Source organism: Lycorma delicatula, chromosome 6 (assembly GCF_047948215.1).
Source record: "Lycorma delicatula isolate Av1 chromosome 6, ASM4794821v1, whole genome shotgun sequence".
Taxonomy (NCBI): Eukaryota; Metazoa; Arthropoda; class Insecta; order Hemiptera; family Fulgoridae; genus Lycorma; species Lycorma delicatula.
Window position 1 is genome coordinate 13,859,556 of NC_134460.1, and position 19,418 is coordinate 13,878,973.

Genomic DNA, 19,418 nt, shown 5'->3' on the forward strand with positions numbered 1-19,418 from the left:
CTTTTCACTCGATCTATCGGATTCAATTTTTTTGATTTGCATTATACGAAATTATTACAAAATTTTCTTATGTAAATTTTATTTTAATGTTAAATATAATTTTACAATATTAAATATAATGAATCCATTATATTCAGTTTTACAATGCAATAATAGAAACAGAACGTGAAATGCGTTAATATTTTGTGGAAAATGAAGTTTTTTTATGATTTTTATTAATTACAATATTAAAATGTTACCGAATCACTTTTTCTGTTACAAGAATGGTAAAATTACTGCGCATCACCTGTTACTTCTATTGACTCGCTAGTCACCTTTTTTCATCAGAGTTAGACCTCAAATAAAGTTAATCTGCCTTCTACTTTCTTTTGTGTGTGTGTGTGTGTGCGCGCGCGCGCGCGCGCGGTAACGTAAGAGTAGACGATTTCTTGTAGTTTAGTTAATTGTACTGTTTACACAACAGTCTTGACATTGCCGGTTTCCAGTGTTTCCGTATTTCCTGACTGTACTTCTCAGAATTCAGGACCAAAGCATCTCTTGTAAATGGCTATGATAAGTGTTGTTCCTCAGTTTCAGAATATTTTAAAATCGAGCACTTTTAGCACAAAATTAAATTTATAACCATTTACTAGTTTAACTCATCATTATAGACTTTTATTACTTATATTTTTTAAAGAAAAAGTGAACAAAAAATAAAAGAAATAACGTTATAACCGTAGAAATTCAGTAAACATTATTTTTTTAGTATTGTTTTTTTTTTTTTTTTTGTCTTCAGTCATTTGACTGGTTTGATGCAGCTCTCCAAGATTCCCTATCTAGTGCTAGTCGTTTCATTTCAGTATACCCTCTACATCCTACATCCCCAACAATTTGTTTTACATACTCCAAACGTGGCCTGCCTACACAATTTTTCCCTTCTACCTGTCCTTCCAATATTAAAGCGACTATTCCAGGATGCCTCAGTATGTGACCTATAAGTCTGTCTCTTCTTTTAACTATATTTTTCCAAATGCTTCTTTCTTCATCTATTTTCCGCAATACCTCTTCATTTGTCACTTTATCCACCCGTCTGATTTTTAACATTCTCCTATAGCACCGCATTTCAAAAGCTTCTAATCTTTTCTTCTCAGATACTCCGATTGTCCAAGTTTCACTTCCATATAAAGCGACACTCCAAACATACACTTTCAAAAATCTTTTCCTGACATTTAAATTAATTTTTGATGTAAAAAAATTATATTTCTTACTGAAGGCTAGTTTAGCTTGTGCTATTCGGCATTTTATATCGCTCCTGCTTCGTCCATCTTTAGTAATTTTACTTCCCAAATAACAAAATTCTTCTACCTCCATAATCTTTTCTCCTCCTATTTTCACATTCAGCTGTCCATCTTTGTTATTTCTACTACATTTCATTACTTTTGTTTTGTTCTTGTTTATTTTCACGCGATAGTTTTTGCGTAGGACTTCATCTATGCCGTTCATTGTTTCTTCTAAATCCTTTTTACTCTCGGCTAGAATTACTATATCATCAGCAAATCGTAGCATCTTTATCTTTTCACCTTGTACTGTTACTCCGAATCTAAATTGTTCTTTAACATCATTAACTGCTAGTTCCATGTAAAGATTAAAAAGTAACGGAGATAGGGAACATCCTTATCTATAAGAATATCCTAGGAATATATCTCAAGTTTAGGACAACCGCTTCTTTTAAATCAGGAAAATTATGCGATAAGATTTTTTTTGTGTAAAGGTTATACGCTAAAACACACGTAGAGGGCATTTTTAGAAAAAGGTGAAAATTCTATTTTTTCTGGATATTGCCATTTTTGGAACTATAAAATTCAAATACCAATTCATCCATGATCAAATAGTGTTTATTTTTTTTTACATTTTCTGATTCACTTTATCCACACGAATTTAAGTCTTGTTTAATTCCTTAAACGAAGTATTGTGATCGCAAAGATTTCGGTTTTCAGATTTCAACGGAAATATCCATTTTGACAGTCCCTGAATCAATTTGTTTTAATTTCGGCTTGACGTCTGTACGTACGTATGAATGTATCTCGCATAACTCAAAAAGGATTAACCGTAGAATGTTGAAATTTTGGATTAAGGACTGTTGTAACATCTAGTTATGCAACTCCCCTTTAGTTTGACCAGCAATGTCCAAAAAAGTCCAAAATTAAAAAAAATTGGATTTTTGACTGTTTGTTAATTGCAGTAATAAGCCCTCACTGAGAGCTTTTCAACGGTGTATCATAAATGGTACTTATTTTCATCGGTTCCAGAGTTATAGCGAAATAAAATTTTAATTAATGAAATATTTCGATCTTACAAATATTTTATTAATTAAATTATTTCAAAGGGGAAGGCACATCGGTTCGAATCCGACATAATTTCCTTTTTTTTAACTTTTTTTTTTAATTAAAATATATTGATTTATTAATAATTATTAACCTCTGATTGTAAAAGAAAAATTACATTAAATAATAATTTAATAATAATAATAAAATATGAAAAAAATTAGAAGTTATTAACGAAATAAAATTTTATTTACTTTTAAAAATGTGTGTATGTAGATTTAACTGCCGTTCAAGGAAGTCATGTGGTGTCCACATCAGATTTTTAACTAATCATTCCTGAATGAAATAGATATTTTAATGAGAAAAAATTAATTGTAAAGCAGTTAATAGGAAGGATTGTATTTAGAGTTTTATTTGTCTTTTCATATGGACGTAAAATTCAAATAAGTTTTAAATCATTAAATAAATTTTATTGTATTTTTATTATTTTTTTTGAAGACAAATTTTTTTAACGAAATTAGATAGTTTGGACGGATAAAATAACACGACGTACACTATTTTTATTGTTACTATGAAGCAAGTTATTAAACTTAAAACTCATCGGCCGTGATATAACACGACTAATACGAATTTAATGTTTTGTTTTTTTTTTATATCATGAATTATAATTATGTTATTTTTTTATGTCTCAATTTCATTTTATTACTACAAGCTGTGATTTTCAACAGATCGGTGTTTAGATATATTGAATGAGTGAATTTTTTATGACGTGTTCTAGCAAAGTTGGTGTTGTTGAGGATATAAATTTATTATTGTTGCTGAATAAAATACTGTTGTTACCTAAAAGTGTTTTTCCAAACAGATCGAAAATTTTATTGACTAGCTTAAACTAACTTTCTGAAATCTAATTACGAAAGGAAAGTAAACTGTAAAAAAAAACAATAATAACTTTTTGTGTAAGAATAGTGTAGCTCAATTAACCTTTAAACAAAAGTTCTGAAAAGTAAGTTGTCTGTTTTATGAACTTATTTTTGTTAATTTGTCAAAAATACATTTTTTTTTTTTTTTGCTACGCAATGACAAAGAGGAGGCTAAAATTTCTCCTCGCTCCAAACAATATATTCTAAACATTCTAGACTAAACCCGTTGAAAATGTTACTGTAATGTAAGATTTGGTTTAAAAAATACTCGTATTTCTATTTTGACAGTTTTAAAGGAAAATATTACTGATTTTCACAATTTTTTTAACGAAACTATTGCGATATTATGAACAATTTAGCGCAGTGATTCTTTTATAAATACGAATTAAAAAATTTGTTTTATCAAAAAACCAGGTATACCCCGTGAGAACCATTAGTCTAATTAACTGACGGTTTAGATAAAATGTATTTTAACCTTTTTTTTTTATTTAAAACAATCCAAAAAAAGTTCATCGAAGTCCCAAGTATAGTAAATAAAAAGCAAGAAAATGCCAAAAAATAGCCTTATCAATCGCACAAAGAATAACTAATCAAAGAAACAGTGAAACAAACCAAGGAACCAACAAAAGTGGCTAAACGAAATGAAGAATTTTGACGATGCACGACACACTAGAGTAAACTGATTCATGTCAAATCTGGGAGAACTTAATAGAACTAATATATGCAATCGTTCGACGTGCAACGTCTTCGTTGTTATCCAAGAGGTTTAACCGCGAGCCAGTTCATAAATTTGTTGAGTCTCATCTTCTCTCGAACGGTTGGCATTCCCAGATAATCGTCTATTACAGTGTTTTTTTTTTGCAAACCATGGCGCTTCTATTAATTAATTTATCAATACTTAGTTCTGGAATCGCTGTACGACTTCTATGTTACTTTTGCTTTTCGTACTCCCTGTTCGTTTCCGTAGGTCCAAATCGGTTTCAGGACCGCTGAGTACAGCGCTGCGTCCTTTTCTCCTTGATATGACTCTGCAATTCATACGGCGATCCGCTTGCAGTCCTAGGTATCACACGCTGTTAGCATACGGGATGAAAAGGACAATAAGTTTAACTTGGGCAGTTACCCCTTCTCATCGCAAACATAACGTGCGTAGATTTAGTCGGATTAACTTTCATCTTAGCTACTCGTAAATTGAATCCAAAACGGTTTGTTGTTTATCAGAAGCTACGATAGGACCAGCATTCACACCCAGAATTGCCGTATCATCCGCAAATGATGCGACTGTGATGCCCTCTGGACAAGGGAGGTCCGCATTGAACCCGAGTACAGGTCCGACTCTAGAACTGACCTCTGAGGAACATTATTTGAAAAAATATAGGCCTACCTAGAAATTGTTTGTTATTACATAGAAGGTGTATTTTTTGTTGCTTTTTGAATTTATATTTATTTCTTCTTATAGCTCTCAAGTGAAGATGATTGTTTAAAAATGTAAATGCGGACTTTCTTGTTTATTTTTTTAATATGTTTTTGAGAGTTTTCTTTGTTATCCTATTTAACAATTACCAGACCTCTACAGTTTTCGATTATAATCCAATTTTAAAACGACAGAAAAAATATAATAGAATAATAGTAAATAATAAAATAATACTTCAAATGTTATTCCTATTTGCATTAAAACTAATTTTTAAACAGAACAAGTATTGGAAATGTGCTAAATTCTAGTTAAAATGGATTATAGGTAGGTACAATGTTTTTTATTTATTTACTCGTGTATTATACGTTTTCCGATTACTGTTGGTGGTTTTGATAATTTGTGGTTTTTATTTAGTAATCAATTTTCTGAAGTAATTTGGTCGAATTGATATTTTTATACTTTATTATAATACTATGAATACGTATACTAGATTTAACAAGAAAGGATAAATAAATAACTTTTCACTCGATCTATCGGATTCAATCTTTTTGATTTGCATTATACGAAATTATTACAAAATTTTCTTATGTAAATTTTATTTTAATGTTAAATATAATTTTACAATATTAAATATAATGAATCCATTATATTCAGTTTTACAATGCAATAATGGAAACAGAACGTGAAATGCGTTAATATTTTGTGGAAAATGAAGTTTTTTTATGATTTTTATTAATTACAATATTAAAATGTTACCGAATCACTTTTTCTGTTACAAGAATGGTAAAATTACTGCGCATCACCTGTTACTTCTTCTATTGACTCGCTAGTCACCTTTTTTCATCAGAGTTAGACCTCAAATAAAGTTAATCTGCCTTCTACTTTCTTTTGTGTGTGTGTGTGCGCGTGCGCGGTAATGTAAGAGTAGACGATTTCTTGTAGTTTAGTTAATTGTACTGTTTACACAACAGTCTTGACATTGCCGGTTTCCAGTGTTTCCGTATTTCCTGACTGTACTTCTCAGAATTCAGGACCAAAGCATCTCTTGTGAATGGCTATGATAAGTGTTGTTCCTCAGTTTCAGAATATTTTAAAATCGAGCACTTTTAGCACAAAATTAAATTTATAACCATTTACTAGTTTAACTCATCATTATAGACTTTTATTACTTATATTTTTTAAAGAAAAAGTGAACAAAAAATAAAAGAAATAACGTTATAACCGTAGAAATTCAGTAAACATTATTTTTTTAGTATTGTTTTTTTTTTTTTTTTGTCTTCAGTCATTTGACTGGTTTGATGCAGCTCTCCAAGATTCCCTATCTAGTGCTAGTCGTTTCATTTCAGTATACCCTCTACATCCTACATCCCCAACAATTTGTTTTACATACTCCAAACGTGGCCTGCCTACACAATTTTTCCCTTCTACCTGTCCTTCCAATATTAAAGCGACTATTCCAGGATGCCTCAATATGTGACCTATAAGTCTGTCTCTTCTTTTAACTATATTTTTCCAAATGCTTCTTTCTTCATCTATTTGCCGCAATACCTCTTCATTTGTCACTTTATCCACCCGTCTGATTTTTAACATTCTCCTATAGCACCACATTTCAAAAGCTTCTAATCTTTTCTTCTCAGATACTCCGATCGTCCAAGTTTCACTTCCATATAAAGCGACACTCCAAACATACACTTTCAAAAATCTTTTCCTGACATTTAAATTAATTTTTGATGTAAACAAATTATATTTCTTACTGAAGGCTAGTTTAGCTTGTGCTATTCGGCATTTTATATCGCTCCTGCTTCGTCCATCTTTAGTAATTTTACTTCCCAAATAACAAAATTCTTCTACCTCCATAATCTTTTCTCCTCCTATTTTCACATTCAGCGGTCCATCTTTGTTATTTCTACTACATTTCATTACTTCTGTTTTGTTCTTGTTTATTTTCATGCGATAGTTCTTGCGTAGGACTTCATCTATGCCGTTCATTGTTTCTTCTAAATCCTTTTTACTCTCGGCTAGAATTACTATATCATCAGCAAATCGTAGCATCTTTATCTTTTCACCTTGTACTGTTACTCCGAATCTAAATTGTTCTTTAACATCATTAACTGCTAGTTCCATGTAAAGATTAAAAAGTAACGGACATAGGGAACATCCTTGTCGGACTCCCTTTCTTATTAGGGCTTCTTTCTTATGTTCTTCAATTGTTATTGTTGCTGTTTGGTTCCTGTACATGTTAGCAATTGTTCTTCTATCTCTGTATTTGAACCCTAATTTTTTTAAAATGCTGAACATTTTATTCCAGTCTACGTTATCGAAAGCCTTTTCTAGGTCTATAAACGCCAAGTATGTTGGTTTGTTTTTCTTTAATCTTCCTTCTACTATTAATCTGAGGCCTAAAATTGCTTCCCTTGTCCCTATACTTTTCCTGAAACCAAATTGGTCTTCTCCTAACACTTCTTCCACTCTCCTCTCAATCCTTCTGTATAAAATTCTAGTTAAGATTTTTGACGCATGACTAGTTAAACTAATTGTTCTGTATTCTTCACATTTATCTGCCCCTGCTTTATTTGGTATCATAACTATAACACTTTTTTTGAAGTCTGATGGAAATTCCCCATTTTCATAAATATTACACACCAGTTTGTATAATCTATCAATCGCTTCCTCACCTGCACTGCGCAGTAATTCTACAGGTATTCCGTCTATTCCAGGAGCCTTTCTGCCATTTAAATCTTTTAATGCTCTCTTAAATTCAGATCTCAGTATTGTTTCTCCCATTTCATCCTCCTCAACTTCCTCTTCTTCCTCTATAACACCATTTTCTAATTCATTTCCTCCGTATAACTCTTCAATATATTCCACCCATCTATCGACTTTACCTTTCGTATTATATATTGGTGTACCATCTTTGTTTAACACATTATTAGATTTTAATTTATGTACCCCAAAATTTTCCTTAACTTTCCTGTATGCTCCGTCTATTTTACCAATGTTCATTTCTCTTTCCACTTCTGAACACTTTTCTTTAATCCACTCTTCTTTCAACAGTTTGCACTTCCTGTTTATAGCATTTCTTAATTTCCGATAGTTCCTTTTACTTTCTTCATCACTAGCATTCTTATATTTTCTACGTTCATCCATCAGCTGCAATATATCGTCTGAAACCCAAGGTTTTCTACCGGTTCTCTTTATTCCGCCTAAGTTTGCTTCTGCTGATTTAAGAATTTCCTTTTTAACATTCTCCCATTCTTCTTCTACATTTTCTACCTTATCTTTTTTACTCAGACCTCTTGCGATGTCCTCCTCAAAAATCTTCTTTACCTCCTCTTCTTCAAGCTTCTCTAAATTCCACCGATTCATCTGACACCTTTTCTTCAGGTTTTTAAACCCCAATCTTTAGTATTGTAATATTAAAAAAAAAAAATTATACCTAATAAGAATAAAATGAACTACGTTATTTATATTAAACTTTGATAAATTTTAAATAAAATCCTAAAGATTTTACAATCGAGTTATTTACCGTTTTCAAATTGCTTATCGTTACTATTTAAGCTGTCTTTTACTTACCGGAATATTTACATGGATTTAATAAGAGACTTATCATGATTTAAGAGATTTTTCATGGATTTAATGAGTTTTATGTATCATAGATAAAGTATTTTACTAAATTCATCCTTGAGATTCACGTAAATATTTACCGCTAAAATCTTATAACTACACTTACCGTTTAATTTCCTTTTTTAATAATTACTCCGTAAGATTCTTCATTTTTTTTTACGTTCCTTATCCTGTGTCATACGGGGTTAACGTTCTGTCTTTTAATTCTTCTACGCCATACCTGTGGCGTTTCCTATTCTGGGTTTTTTCATTTCTTTAACCGCTCTTTCTTAGGATGTCTACTACCTTATCTTCATACCTTCCGCTCCCTGATTCCGTACCTCGTTTCTCATCTTGACCGTTCCTTTAATATTATCATTTATTTTATCCCTTCTCGAAACTCCACTCATTCGTAGGATCCTTTTCTCTACCGTTTCTGTGTCCCTCATTTACGTCTTTGTAATTTGCCACGACTCATAATCGTACATCATTGTTGGCGTCATTAGAGTGTTATATTTTTCCTTTCATTTTATCATTTAGTTCTTTATCAACAGCATGTTGTTTATCTTTCTCAAATTTATCGATCGATAATTTACGGTTAATTACCGTCGATGGATTCTTTCGAAATTCACGTTAACGAACATCCTTAAAACGAAGTAAAAAAATTTTAAATACTAATAATAAAATCCTGTACCGTATTCGTAAATAGTATTTTTACGATTTAACAAATATTAATTCATTAATGGTTTCCAGGGGAATGAAATATACGGTCAGTTATTCTAGTAATTTTAATCTTGAAACCGAATCGATGATTTTTTATTAATTTTATGAAAATTTTATTCAAGTGTAGTATTATTTAATGTTGGAACTCCACATTACGAAAAAACTGTCGTAACGTTTTATTCCACTTGATTTAACGAACCGTAAAAATAAGTTCAATTTTAGTAGCATATTAAGCAGGAATCAAAGTTTATCGATCTTTTGTAATTTTGCATGTATTGTGCATACTTACAGTACGTACAGCAAGTTATACTATTCTATTGTAAGCTTTACTTTAACGTCTAACCTTCCACACTTCTGTTTATTTTATCCTCGATACTTTTATTTATTTTCTGCCGCTGTAGCAGGGTTTCACCGTATAGTTTAAAAAATAACTCTTCGTCTCTTTCAAATTCCATTTACCCTGGTTTCGTCATACTAAGTTTTACATCACTTTTTTCTAGAACTTTTCTCTATCTCTCCAGTTTCTTCTGGATTTTATTTACCGCTTTTACGTACTGCTTACTAAACTATAGAATATAAGTAAAGAAAATAAACATTGATTTTTGTTTTCAGAAGAAGCAGCCGTACCAAATGGATTGTGTCGTGGCAGGAGCTGGTGGTGTAGTCGCTGAAAGGAGTCCAGCAAAGGCGGGACTTCATGTCAACTTCAGTGAAAAAGGTGAAGTTAAAGAACGGCGGGAAAAGTTTTTGACCGCTAAATACGGTAGTCATCAGATGTCATTGATTCGTAAACGTCTTGCTGTTGAAATGTGGCTTTATGATGAATTACAGAAACTTTATGAATCTTCGGTAAGTTTTATTATTTTTTTTATTTATTTGCATTTAAACATGTCTTTACAGGTATGCTTATTCTGATATTACGGTTTGGATAAATCTTATATTAGAACTGATTATACATTTTATATATGTTTATATAAAAAACAAAAAAAGGGGAACTGTTTCATAATTTACGTGAAAGGATCAAGGAAAACTAGCAAAACAAAATGAATTCATAAAAAAGAAAAGTTAAAAATCTGACGGGTGGATAAAGTGACAAATGAAGAGGTATTGCGGCAAATAGATGAAGAAAGAAGCATTTGGAAAAATATAGTTAAAAGAAGAGACAGACTTATAGGCCACATACTGAGGCATCCTGGAATAGTCGCTTTAATATTGGAAGGACAGGTAGAAGGAAAAAATTGTGTAGGCAGGCCACGTTTGGAATATGTAAAACAAATTGTTAGGGATGTAGGATGTAGGGGGTATACTGAAATGAAACGACTAGCACTAGATAGAGAATCTTGGAGAGCTGTATCAAACCAGTCAAATGACTGGACAAAAAAAAAAAAAAAGATAAAACTGATTGCAGTCGATGTTAATGTACCTAAATTAATAATTTCATATTCATGCGAAGTCGAAGGTTCTGGGGTTCAAGTACAAGTAAAAGTTAGTTTTGCTTTTATACGGATTTGAATACTAAACAGTGGATACCGGTGTTCTTTGGTAGTTGGAGTTCAATTAACCCTCACTTCTCAGGAGTGGTTGGCCTGAGTCTGTAAAAGATTACATCATATTTACATGTCATATATATCATACTCATCACATTGGCCCGGGGGAGGGGTTGCTTACACATTAGGAAAATAACAAAATATTCATACAGTATTTCACGATAATAAATAAATGATTGGGTAAAAGATTAAATTGTAATTTTGAGTATTTGATAAGTATTTGAGAACGTACTATAAAAACATTAAAATTATATGATAAGTTTTATGGAAATTTATGATAATTAGCGTTTTTTTCATTTATCAGCCGAACAATATTTGTTCTATAAATGGAGCCACTTTTAATGTAATTTTAAATAAATTGATCGTACCATCGATTATTGTTAGGTAATTTATTAAAAATGACACGTAATAAGTTTTTTATCAGTAGAAGTGTTGTATACAAAAAATAGTTATTTTTTTGGTTTCTTAAATATAAATGTTTTTTTTTTTTATGAACAATTAACTAATTTCTTTCAGAACGAAGTAAACATGATATATATTATTAATTTTTTATTTAAATTCTGATAGTAAAAATTAACATTTAAAAATATAATAGTTTTTAGTTTATAAAAAGCTGGTATAGTATTGTACGACTTTCCCCGGCTACGCCGGTCAAGTTACACAAAGCCTTGCACAGTTTTAAATCATTACTCTTACTTCTGTTTTCATAATATAAGTAACAAAAAAGTTTTTGATTTTTTGAAAGTTTTTGGATCCCAGTTTCAAACGGGCATTTTTATTGATTATAATGATTACAAAAATAAGATTTAAGCATCCAGCTTTCAAATAAAACAATTTTTGATTTCAGGGGCTTCTGAGGAGAAAATTTAGCAAAATATTTTTTATAATAAAGTGCAACAAAAAACTTACAAAAGAATAACCACCGAGTTGATCTAGTGGTAAATTCTTCGTCGTAAGGAAGTCAAAAGTTCTCAGGTTCAAATCCTAATAACGGTTACGTTTATACGGATGTAAATACTAGATCGTGGTTACAGGTATTCTTTGGTGGGTAGGTTTCAATTAACCACACGTCTCAGGAATGTTCGGCCTGAGCTTGTTCAAGACCAGATTTTAGCGGTACAGTTAGAATACACTGATAAGTTAGTCGTTTGTGACTTTAACTGTCATACGACTATAAATAAAAAATAAAATAAAAGTTTTAAAAATATTCAAAAAATGAAGTAAAACTTTAATAATAATGAAAAAATTGCTTTTCGTTAGGGGTCCGAGTTATATCAAGGGAGTCAAAAATACTTTAATTTTATTACCCTTAAATTGAAAAGGAAAATAAATAAATTTTTTTTTTAATAGTCAAAATTTAAAGAGTTACAGCGAAAAAGATATTATATTTTTTGAAGCTGGAATAGATTTTTTTTATAATTTCTAAAAATGTTGGTATATAGGTTAAGCTTAACAAATTTTCTTAAGTGAAGTTTTTTCTCTAAGTCTAACAACCCTCCAATAATGGCAAAACAAGAACGTAAAAAAGTTTAAAAAACCTTTTCTGTGTTCCCGAGATTTATAATTTTGGAAAATTGTAGACATTCTTTGATATCCATATATAAAATATCTAAAAAGATTTCTAAATATTAAAATCAAAGGAGAATAGAGCAAAAGGACGAAAAAAACATTTCAATTTTAATAGATGGAGGTTGATGTTTTGAAAAAAGATATTTTGATTATTTATATATATTATATATATTTGTACGTAACAAATTTGCCGAAGTAAAGTTTTACCTTAAATGTCTCGAAGAAAATCAAAGGTGGTTTTTTCTCGTTGTTCCCCCTTGAACGAATTTTGAAAAATAATTTACGATCAATGCCCCATATATAGAAATATTTAAACCAAATTTGAAGAAAATCGGTTCGGTCAATCCTGAGATAAAAGACCAAAAGCAGTCCGACATACAGACCTGTATATATATTCGCACATGGATACATATATAATACCAGACAGTCCTTGATTTATTGACGTAATTACATTTTTTTACGAGTAACGTGGCAAAGTCACCAATAAAATTATGTTGAACTTAGTATAAAAATTGTTCGCCTATCTGAGAAGCACATATTGCTTTAGATTACCCCATCATCTACTTCTATTTTACAAAAAATTCTTCAGTTATTTCTACACAAAAAACCAATAAATAAATTAAATATTAGTAGCTTTGATTTAGTAAACTAAAGTAATAACGATAAATTATTTTTGCTGGATTTTTTGTCTCTGTAATTGTTTTGAACGTTAACCATTTCAGTAACGTCAATAAAATTATAAATAATTTCTTTAATATACCAAATATGTCGTTATTAGCTTTATTTTGTGTTTTTCATTTGTGTAAAACCAAAATGTGTCTTTATAAAAGATTGTGTAACATTTATCCGATTTAGAAGATAAAAGCATTTTATTTTTCTCTCCATCACTGCTTTTCACAGCTGTTTAGGAAAGGTTGTGAAAATATTTCATTCTAAAAAATAATTTAAAAACGTTTATACGTTATAAAAATAAAGACATTTTTTATATCGTTCAAACTGTATACAGTAATCGGATTTTCTGATAAATTTTTTTTCTTTCTCAACATATTTTTTATGGATTACTTACCCGATCGGATAAATATCTATCAAATATTATTTTTGTAACAGATTATCTGCATTTTATTTACGTCATATAGATCACTTACGAGATTACGAGATTTAATTTAAGTTTTATCTAACTGATTTCTACCTTCCTCTTCTAACACTATATTTCGAAATAAAATTTTTTATACTAAAAAAAAATATTTTCCTTTCCCGGCTATAGAAATACAGGGTTATCATACCCTGAAATGGTGCGGCTTTGAACATGGTTTAAATTAAGACAGAATTACTTACAGTTTATGTTTTTTTATTTTTCAAATTTGTCGTCTCAAATATTTTTTTACATAATTAATAAATTTCAATATGTGCGCCCTTAGTCGCTGGACAAATGTCCAAACGATACTCGACCTCTCCAAACATTAGTTTAACATTTCTTCGTTAACGGTTGTCATTGCTTCATTAATCCTGTTTTTTAAGCGGTTTAGGTCGCGAATTTTTTGTGTATAAACAACGTTTTTGATGTACCCCCACAAGAAAAAATCGCAAGGTGTCAGGTCTGGACTCCTTGGAGGCCAAAGTACGGGTCCTTGCCGGCCTATCTATCGATCTCCAAATTTTTCGTTCAAAGCGTCCACGACCGATGCATTGAAGCGCGGGGGAGCACCATCTTGTTGGAAACGAAGTCGATGAATGTTTTCGAGTTCATCCGGCTCAGGAAAGTAATAATCGGTTAACACGTCAAGATACGCGACTCCATTAATTGTTTTTTCAGCAAAGAAGAAAGGCCCTGTTACACGATTTTTCATCATGCCACATCAAAGATTTACTTTAGGCGAATCGCGTTGTTTCTCAATAATTGCGTGTGGGTTTTCAGAGCCCCATATTCGTGAATTGTGTCTGTTAACGCATCCATTCACGTGGAATGTAGCTTCGTCTGTAAAAATTATATCGTCTAAAAATGATTCGTTTTCACTTATTCTGTCCGACATTTCAACAGCGAAATTGTAACGTTTTACACCATCATCGGGTTTCAATTCCTGCAGTATCTGGATTTTATAAGCGTGTAATTTTAGTTTTTTACGTAAAACTTTGTGAACTGTTGATTTTGGAATACCTAATTCGACGCTTGGATAACCTGAAATGCTGGATTCCTTAAACCTAATATCTTTAGAACAATATCTTTACATTAATTTCAACAGGTTAAATATATTTTATAATTCAAAATATTAAAATTTTTTGTTTTAATTTGATATACAAAGGGCCTTATAGGTTGTTAGTTGACTTGTAACTTCCTCCTACCACAGAAGAATGCATTTTATATAAGAAAAAGAAATTGGCTAAAAAATTAATGAAAATTTCATTTTAATCTATTCTAAAAAAGTAATAAATCGAAATAAAACGTAGACAGAAAAAAGAACCGTAAACAATAAAAAATAATAAACAGAAGGATGCTAGAAAAAGATAGCAAACTATATCCCTTACAATCTGATGTTTTGCAGCACTTGGAAACTTTTCAGGGAGTGGTATCCTTAAAAATGAAGAGTATTTATTTAGGTAAGTTACAACGGCTTAAGCCACATTCATTGGTTTGCTTGGCATTTCTCCCGCCACCACCCCAATCGGTCGCTTTAAAACATGAGACCGAATGTCTGTGCCACAAACGGCAACTGAGCCTCGAACAGTTTAACGATCAGTATCCTAACATAGTTCCTAGAGTTTACCTAAAAGCGTGTGCGGACTTAGCGTTGTGCCATACACCATCGGCTTACATGTCCAAACCGCTTACTTGTCACATATTTGCTAAAATGGGTAGACGCACCCCGACAACTACTAAAAATATATATGACATCCATAATAAAATTTATTTCGTCTACGCAGCAATTCGCTGCCACGCCTAGGTCGCCGAATGCTACCAAGCACCTGTCCACCGTTTTGCGCTTGGAGCCAAAATAATTGGCTGGTGGTCATCCATACTTAGATTTAGCTTCCCACGGGAATGCGGTAAGGGTCTTTCCCTTAAGCAAACTACGGATGCCGGTTGAACAAAGCAACCGCATCTAGGCTGTGCGTGTTCCTAAATTAAGCTTTCCTGAATTAAGCCACGTTCAATGAATTGGGTTCTATAGATCATCGAAGTTAAGAATATTAGATGCGATTCCAATTGCTTTTCTTTTTTTTTTCATTTACGACCGTACCAGTCGATGACAAAATACTAACGTTAAAAAAAATGAATAAATAAATTTTAAAAATAAAATTATACTCTAAAATTAGTTAAAAGCCGCTTTTGTTAGGATAAGTCTCCAAGTCACGCTAACAATTTAATAAAAATTGTGATTTATAATGCCTGAAATAAAAGGAGAATACTGCCTCACCGTATTAATGTAATACTTTATAGAAAAGACGATTTTTGTGTTGTTTCTTGGCCACACATTTTCATAAATGCTACCTTCGTATTAGCATAATCTTTGTGTTTAACTTCGATACGTGGATGATAAAGATTAATCAAGTTAAGTCGAGCCGTGTGACATTTGTAATGAGGATAGAGACTGCCCACTGTCTAAACTTGATGGCATTTTAATCATGCTTACTGAAAATGTAAAGTCTTCTCCTAGATCTGAGTGGAAGCTTCATGTGAGGGAAAAGAGAAAGAAACTTAACATCAATTTCAACGAAATGTACCGATTGCTGGACAGGAGATCTGAGTTATCTTTGTCTAAGCTGCTTTTATACACAACAATTTTAAAACCGATACGGACATATGATGTCCAAACAGGTGCACGTCAAGCCAGACAAATGTTGAAATCATACAGCGGGTTCAAACGTCCCAGTTTGAAATATTAACTTCTGCTTAATGACCCACGTTAACCAGTCGTCTATAAACCTTGTAGACAACGGTGAGGATGTTAGAAGACTTAAGCGGCTCTGGACCTTAAAAAATCTATAAAGTAATTATCCCCGTTGAGTGTTGTGTATTAATCAATTCTTTATTTCTTTCCCCTCTGTTTCTGTTATCACTTTCATTTTTTTTCTTTTTTGGTTTAGTTTTTCTTTTCTAAGAGTTTCATCGTTTGTTATTTTTATGATTTGTTGTTGTTTTCTACATAATACAGTTCTTCAAAATTATTTTGTGTACGTTTCACAATCTACCCTCAGAAGTTCGTATAATGAGATTAAGATCATTTTGAAAATATAATTTTTAGAAGAATATATACAACGTTCAGGAAGTAAGGTTCAGGAAAAAGTAGGTGAAACAAAGAAGGACTCCTATAATGAACCCGATGACAAGAGGATACAATCTTTACACGATTACCTTTCATAAAAAAACTGCACCATAAAGAAATACTTTTCTGTATTTCAGTTTCAGGGATCGAAGACAATAAAAACAAGGTATGCTGTCATCAATACGTTGAGCATAAAAAATATTACGATCTAACAGTTTATCGATCGTTTAATTCTTTTAAATTGTTACTTAAAAATCTTTAGAAATTTAGTAGGGATAAATCTAACAGATAATTAATACTTTCCTGATATCGGTTGGAAGGCATCGTCTTACCAGTTTAAGTCGGTGGATTCCGGCATAAATCCGATTACAAACCTATGTCAACTAAGGAACTCAACCCGCTGAATGATTTATCGATTGAAATTGAACTCTAAGGATTAATATGGTAAAGCAATACCATTAAGCAAAACGTCCTTGGCTAAGCTCAATAATCCAGCTGTCAGTATCCTACAGTACATAGCTTAGTTTAGAACGGGTTGAATTGTACAATTAAATCAGGTATATCAAGGACTTAATACCGTGATTTTTAAAAGTTGTATTTCTTAAATTATGTTCGTTTAAAGGATAATGAAGATATATTTAAATTGCCAAAATCTGTGATATATTAGGGATAGAAGACGAGAATGAGGCTTATTTGGCACAAAAACAATTATTTTTTTTAAAATTGGTTATTAAACGTTACCATATCTTACTTTTTAAAACGTAAATTAATTTTTTACGAATAAGAAATAAAAAAAAAACAGACGAAAAGAATTCAGAATTTATTATTTAAGTAGTAAATTACAAAGAGTGAATGAAGTACAACTACTGGATAAGCAAGACGATATTTTATATTAAAAAAGATGTCTTTTTGCTTCAAAAATGGTTCTAAAAATCTTTTGTAGGCACCGGGCACCACATTACTTCCTTATACACCTATTAAATGAAATATACATTTTTAAAAGTACATAAAATTTTATTTCTCTAATAACTTCTGATTTTTTTTTTCATATTTGAAAAAAGGAAAAAAATGTTGCAAACAAAGAAAGAATAAAAACATTAAGAGAAGATAATAAATGTAAACAGGAAGAAAATGTTAAAACCAAAGAAAGAATAAAAAGATTGAGAGACTATGATAAATATATAGAGGAAGGAAATGTTAAGGCCAAGGGAAGAATAAAAAGATTGAGAGGATAATGAATATAATGAGAGAGAAAATTAGAAAATTAAAGACGTGCATAAAAATTAAGATCAGAAGAATTATATCAAACCAAATATAATATTGTCTGACAATATCAGAGGAATAATGAACTAAAAGATAGGAATTTTTTGCAATTTATTAAAGATCGAGCTGGCATGTACGTATGCCTCAATTTTCTTGTGAGGGTCTATTTTTCAGTCTCTCTGTAGTTAACTTTAATGTAGATAACCACCGGGTTGGTCTAGTGGTTAACGCGTCTTCCCAAATCAGCTGATTTGGAAGTCGAGAGTTACAGCGTTCAAATCCTAGTAAAGCCAGATATTTTTACACAGATTTGAATACTAGATCGTGGATACCGGTGTTCTTTGGTGGTTGGGTTTCAATTAACCACACATCTCAGAAATGGTCCATCTGAGACTGTACAAGGCTACACTTCATTTACACTCATACACATCATCCTCATTCATCCTCTGAAGTATTATCTAAACGGTAGTTACCGGAGGCTAAACAGGAAAAAGAAAAAGGTATATATTAACTGACCCACCGGGTTGGTCTAATGATGAACACGTCTTCCCAAATCAGCTTATTTGGAAGTCGAGAGTTCCAGCGTTCAAGTCCTAGTAAAGCCAGTTATTTTTACACGGATTTGAATACTAGATCGTGGATACCGGTGTTCTTTGGTGGTTGGGTTTCAATTAACCACACATCTCAGGAACGGTCGAACTGAGAATGTACAAGACTACACTTCATTTACACTCATACATATCATCCTCATTCATCTTCTGAATAATTATCTAAACTGTAGTTACCGGAGGCTAAACAGAAAAAAGAAAAGAAGATAAAACAGGGACCATCCATAAGCGGAAGGTTCGGATGTCTCGAGGACGCACGGAAGACCCCGATGGTGGCCGAATGAAGTGGCTAAGCTATGGTGGGGCAATCTGCTTCCACGTCACTACGGTTGTAACTTCAGGTAATGCCGTTAATGCCAGTTACCCCCGGGGTGGTTAAGAAGGATAAAAAAAGATAAAACAGAAGTTACAGAATAATTAAATAAAATTGAACACACATTAAACCAAAAATAATACGATTCTAAATTATAATTTTCAATTAATGTTAAATAATCAGATGTTTCACCAAATCTATTACATATACACATATGTAACAATGCCTATTAAATTGCATATACACATTTTTAAAAGTACATAAAATTGTATTTCAGTAATAACTTCTGATTATTTTTTTTATATTATTATTGAAAAATTATTTATTGTAAAACTTTTCTTTACAATCACGGGTTAATAATTAATAAATCAATATATTTAAAGAAATCTGATGCGGACACCGCAAGACTTCCTTTTCCGCATATTAAATTATATATACATATTTAAAAAAAATGAAAAGTACGTGAAATTTTATTTCATTAATAGCTTCTGATATATATTTTTTATTGTTATTATTAGTGAATTATTATGATTCATTGTAATTTTTTTTTTACAAACAGAGGTTAATAATTTATTAATTTCGATATATTTAAATTAAAAAAAAAGTTAATAAAAAGGAGATGAAGTCGGATTGAACCAATCTGCCTTCCCCTTGTAAGATCCAAATATTTCACTGATTAAAGTTTTATTTGGCTATAACTCTGAAACCGATTAAAATAAGTACCATTTACGATATATCGTTGTAATGCTCCAATGTGGGCTTATTACTGTAGTTAAGAAAAAGTCCATTAACCAGATTTTTTTTTTGATTTTGGGCTTTTTTGTACACTTTTGGTTCAGTCAATTGCAATCAAAAGGGGAGGTGCACAACTAGATGTTACAACAGTCCGAAAT

At 31.3% G+C, this 19,418-nt stretch overlaps 1 protein-coding gene across 3 annotated transcripts in view; it reads left to right on the top strand.

Moving 5' to 3' along the window:
* LOC142326625 (protein phosphatase 1 regulatory subunit 14B) overlaps nucleotides 1-19,418 on the top strand; it is a 632,498-nt gene that overhangs the window by 225,066 nt on the left and 388,014 nt on the right. For all 3 annotated transcript variants that reach the window (XM_075369219.1, XM_075369220.1, XM_075369221.1), the window contains exon 2: nucleotides 9,576-9,812. In XM_075369219.1, coding sequence (XP_075225334.1) covers nucleotides 9,576-9,812 — 237 coding nt within the window. The remainder of the gene's footprint in view (nucleotides 1-9,575; nucleotides 9,813-19,418) is intronic.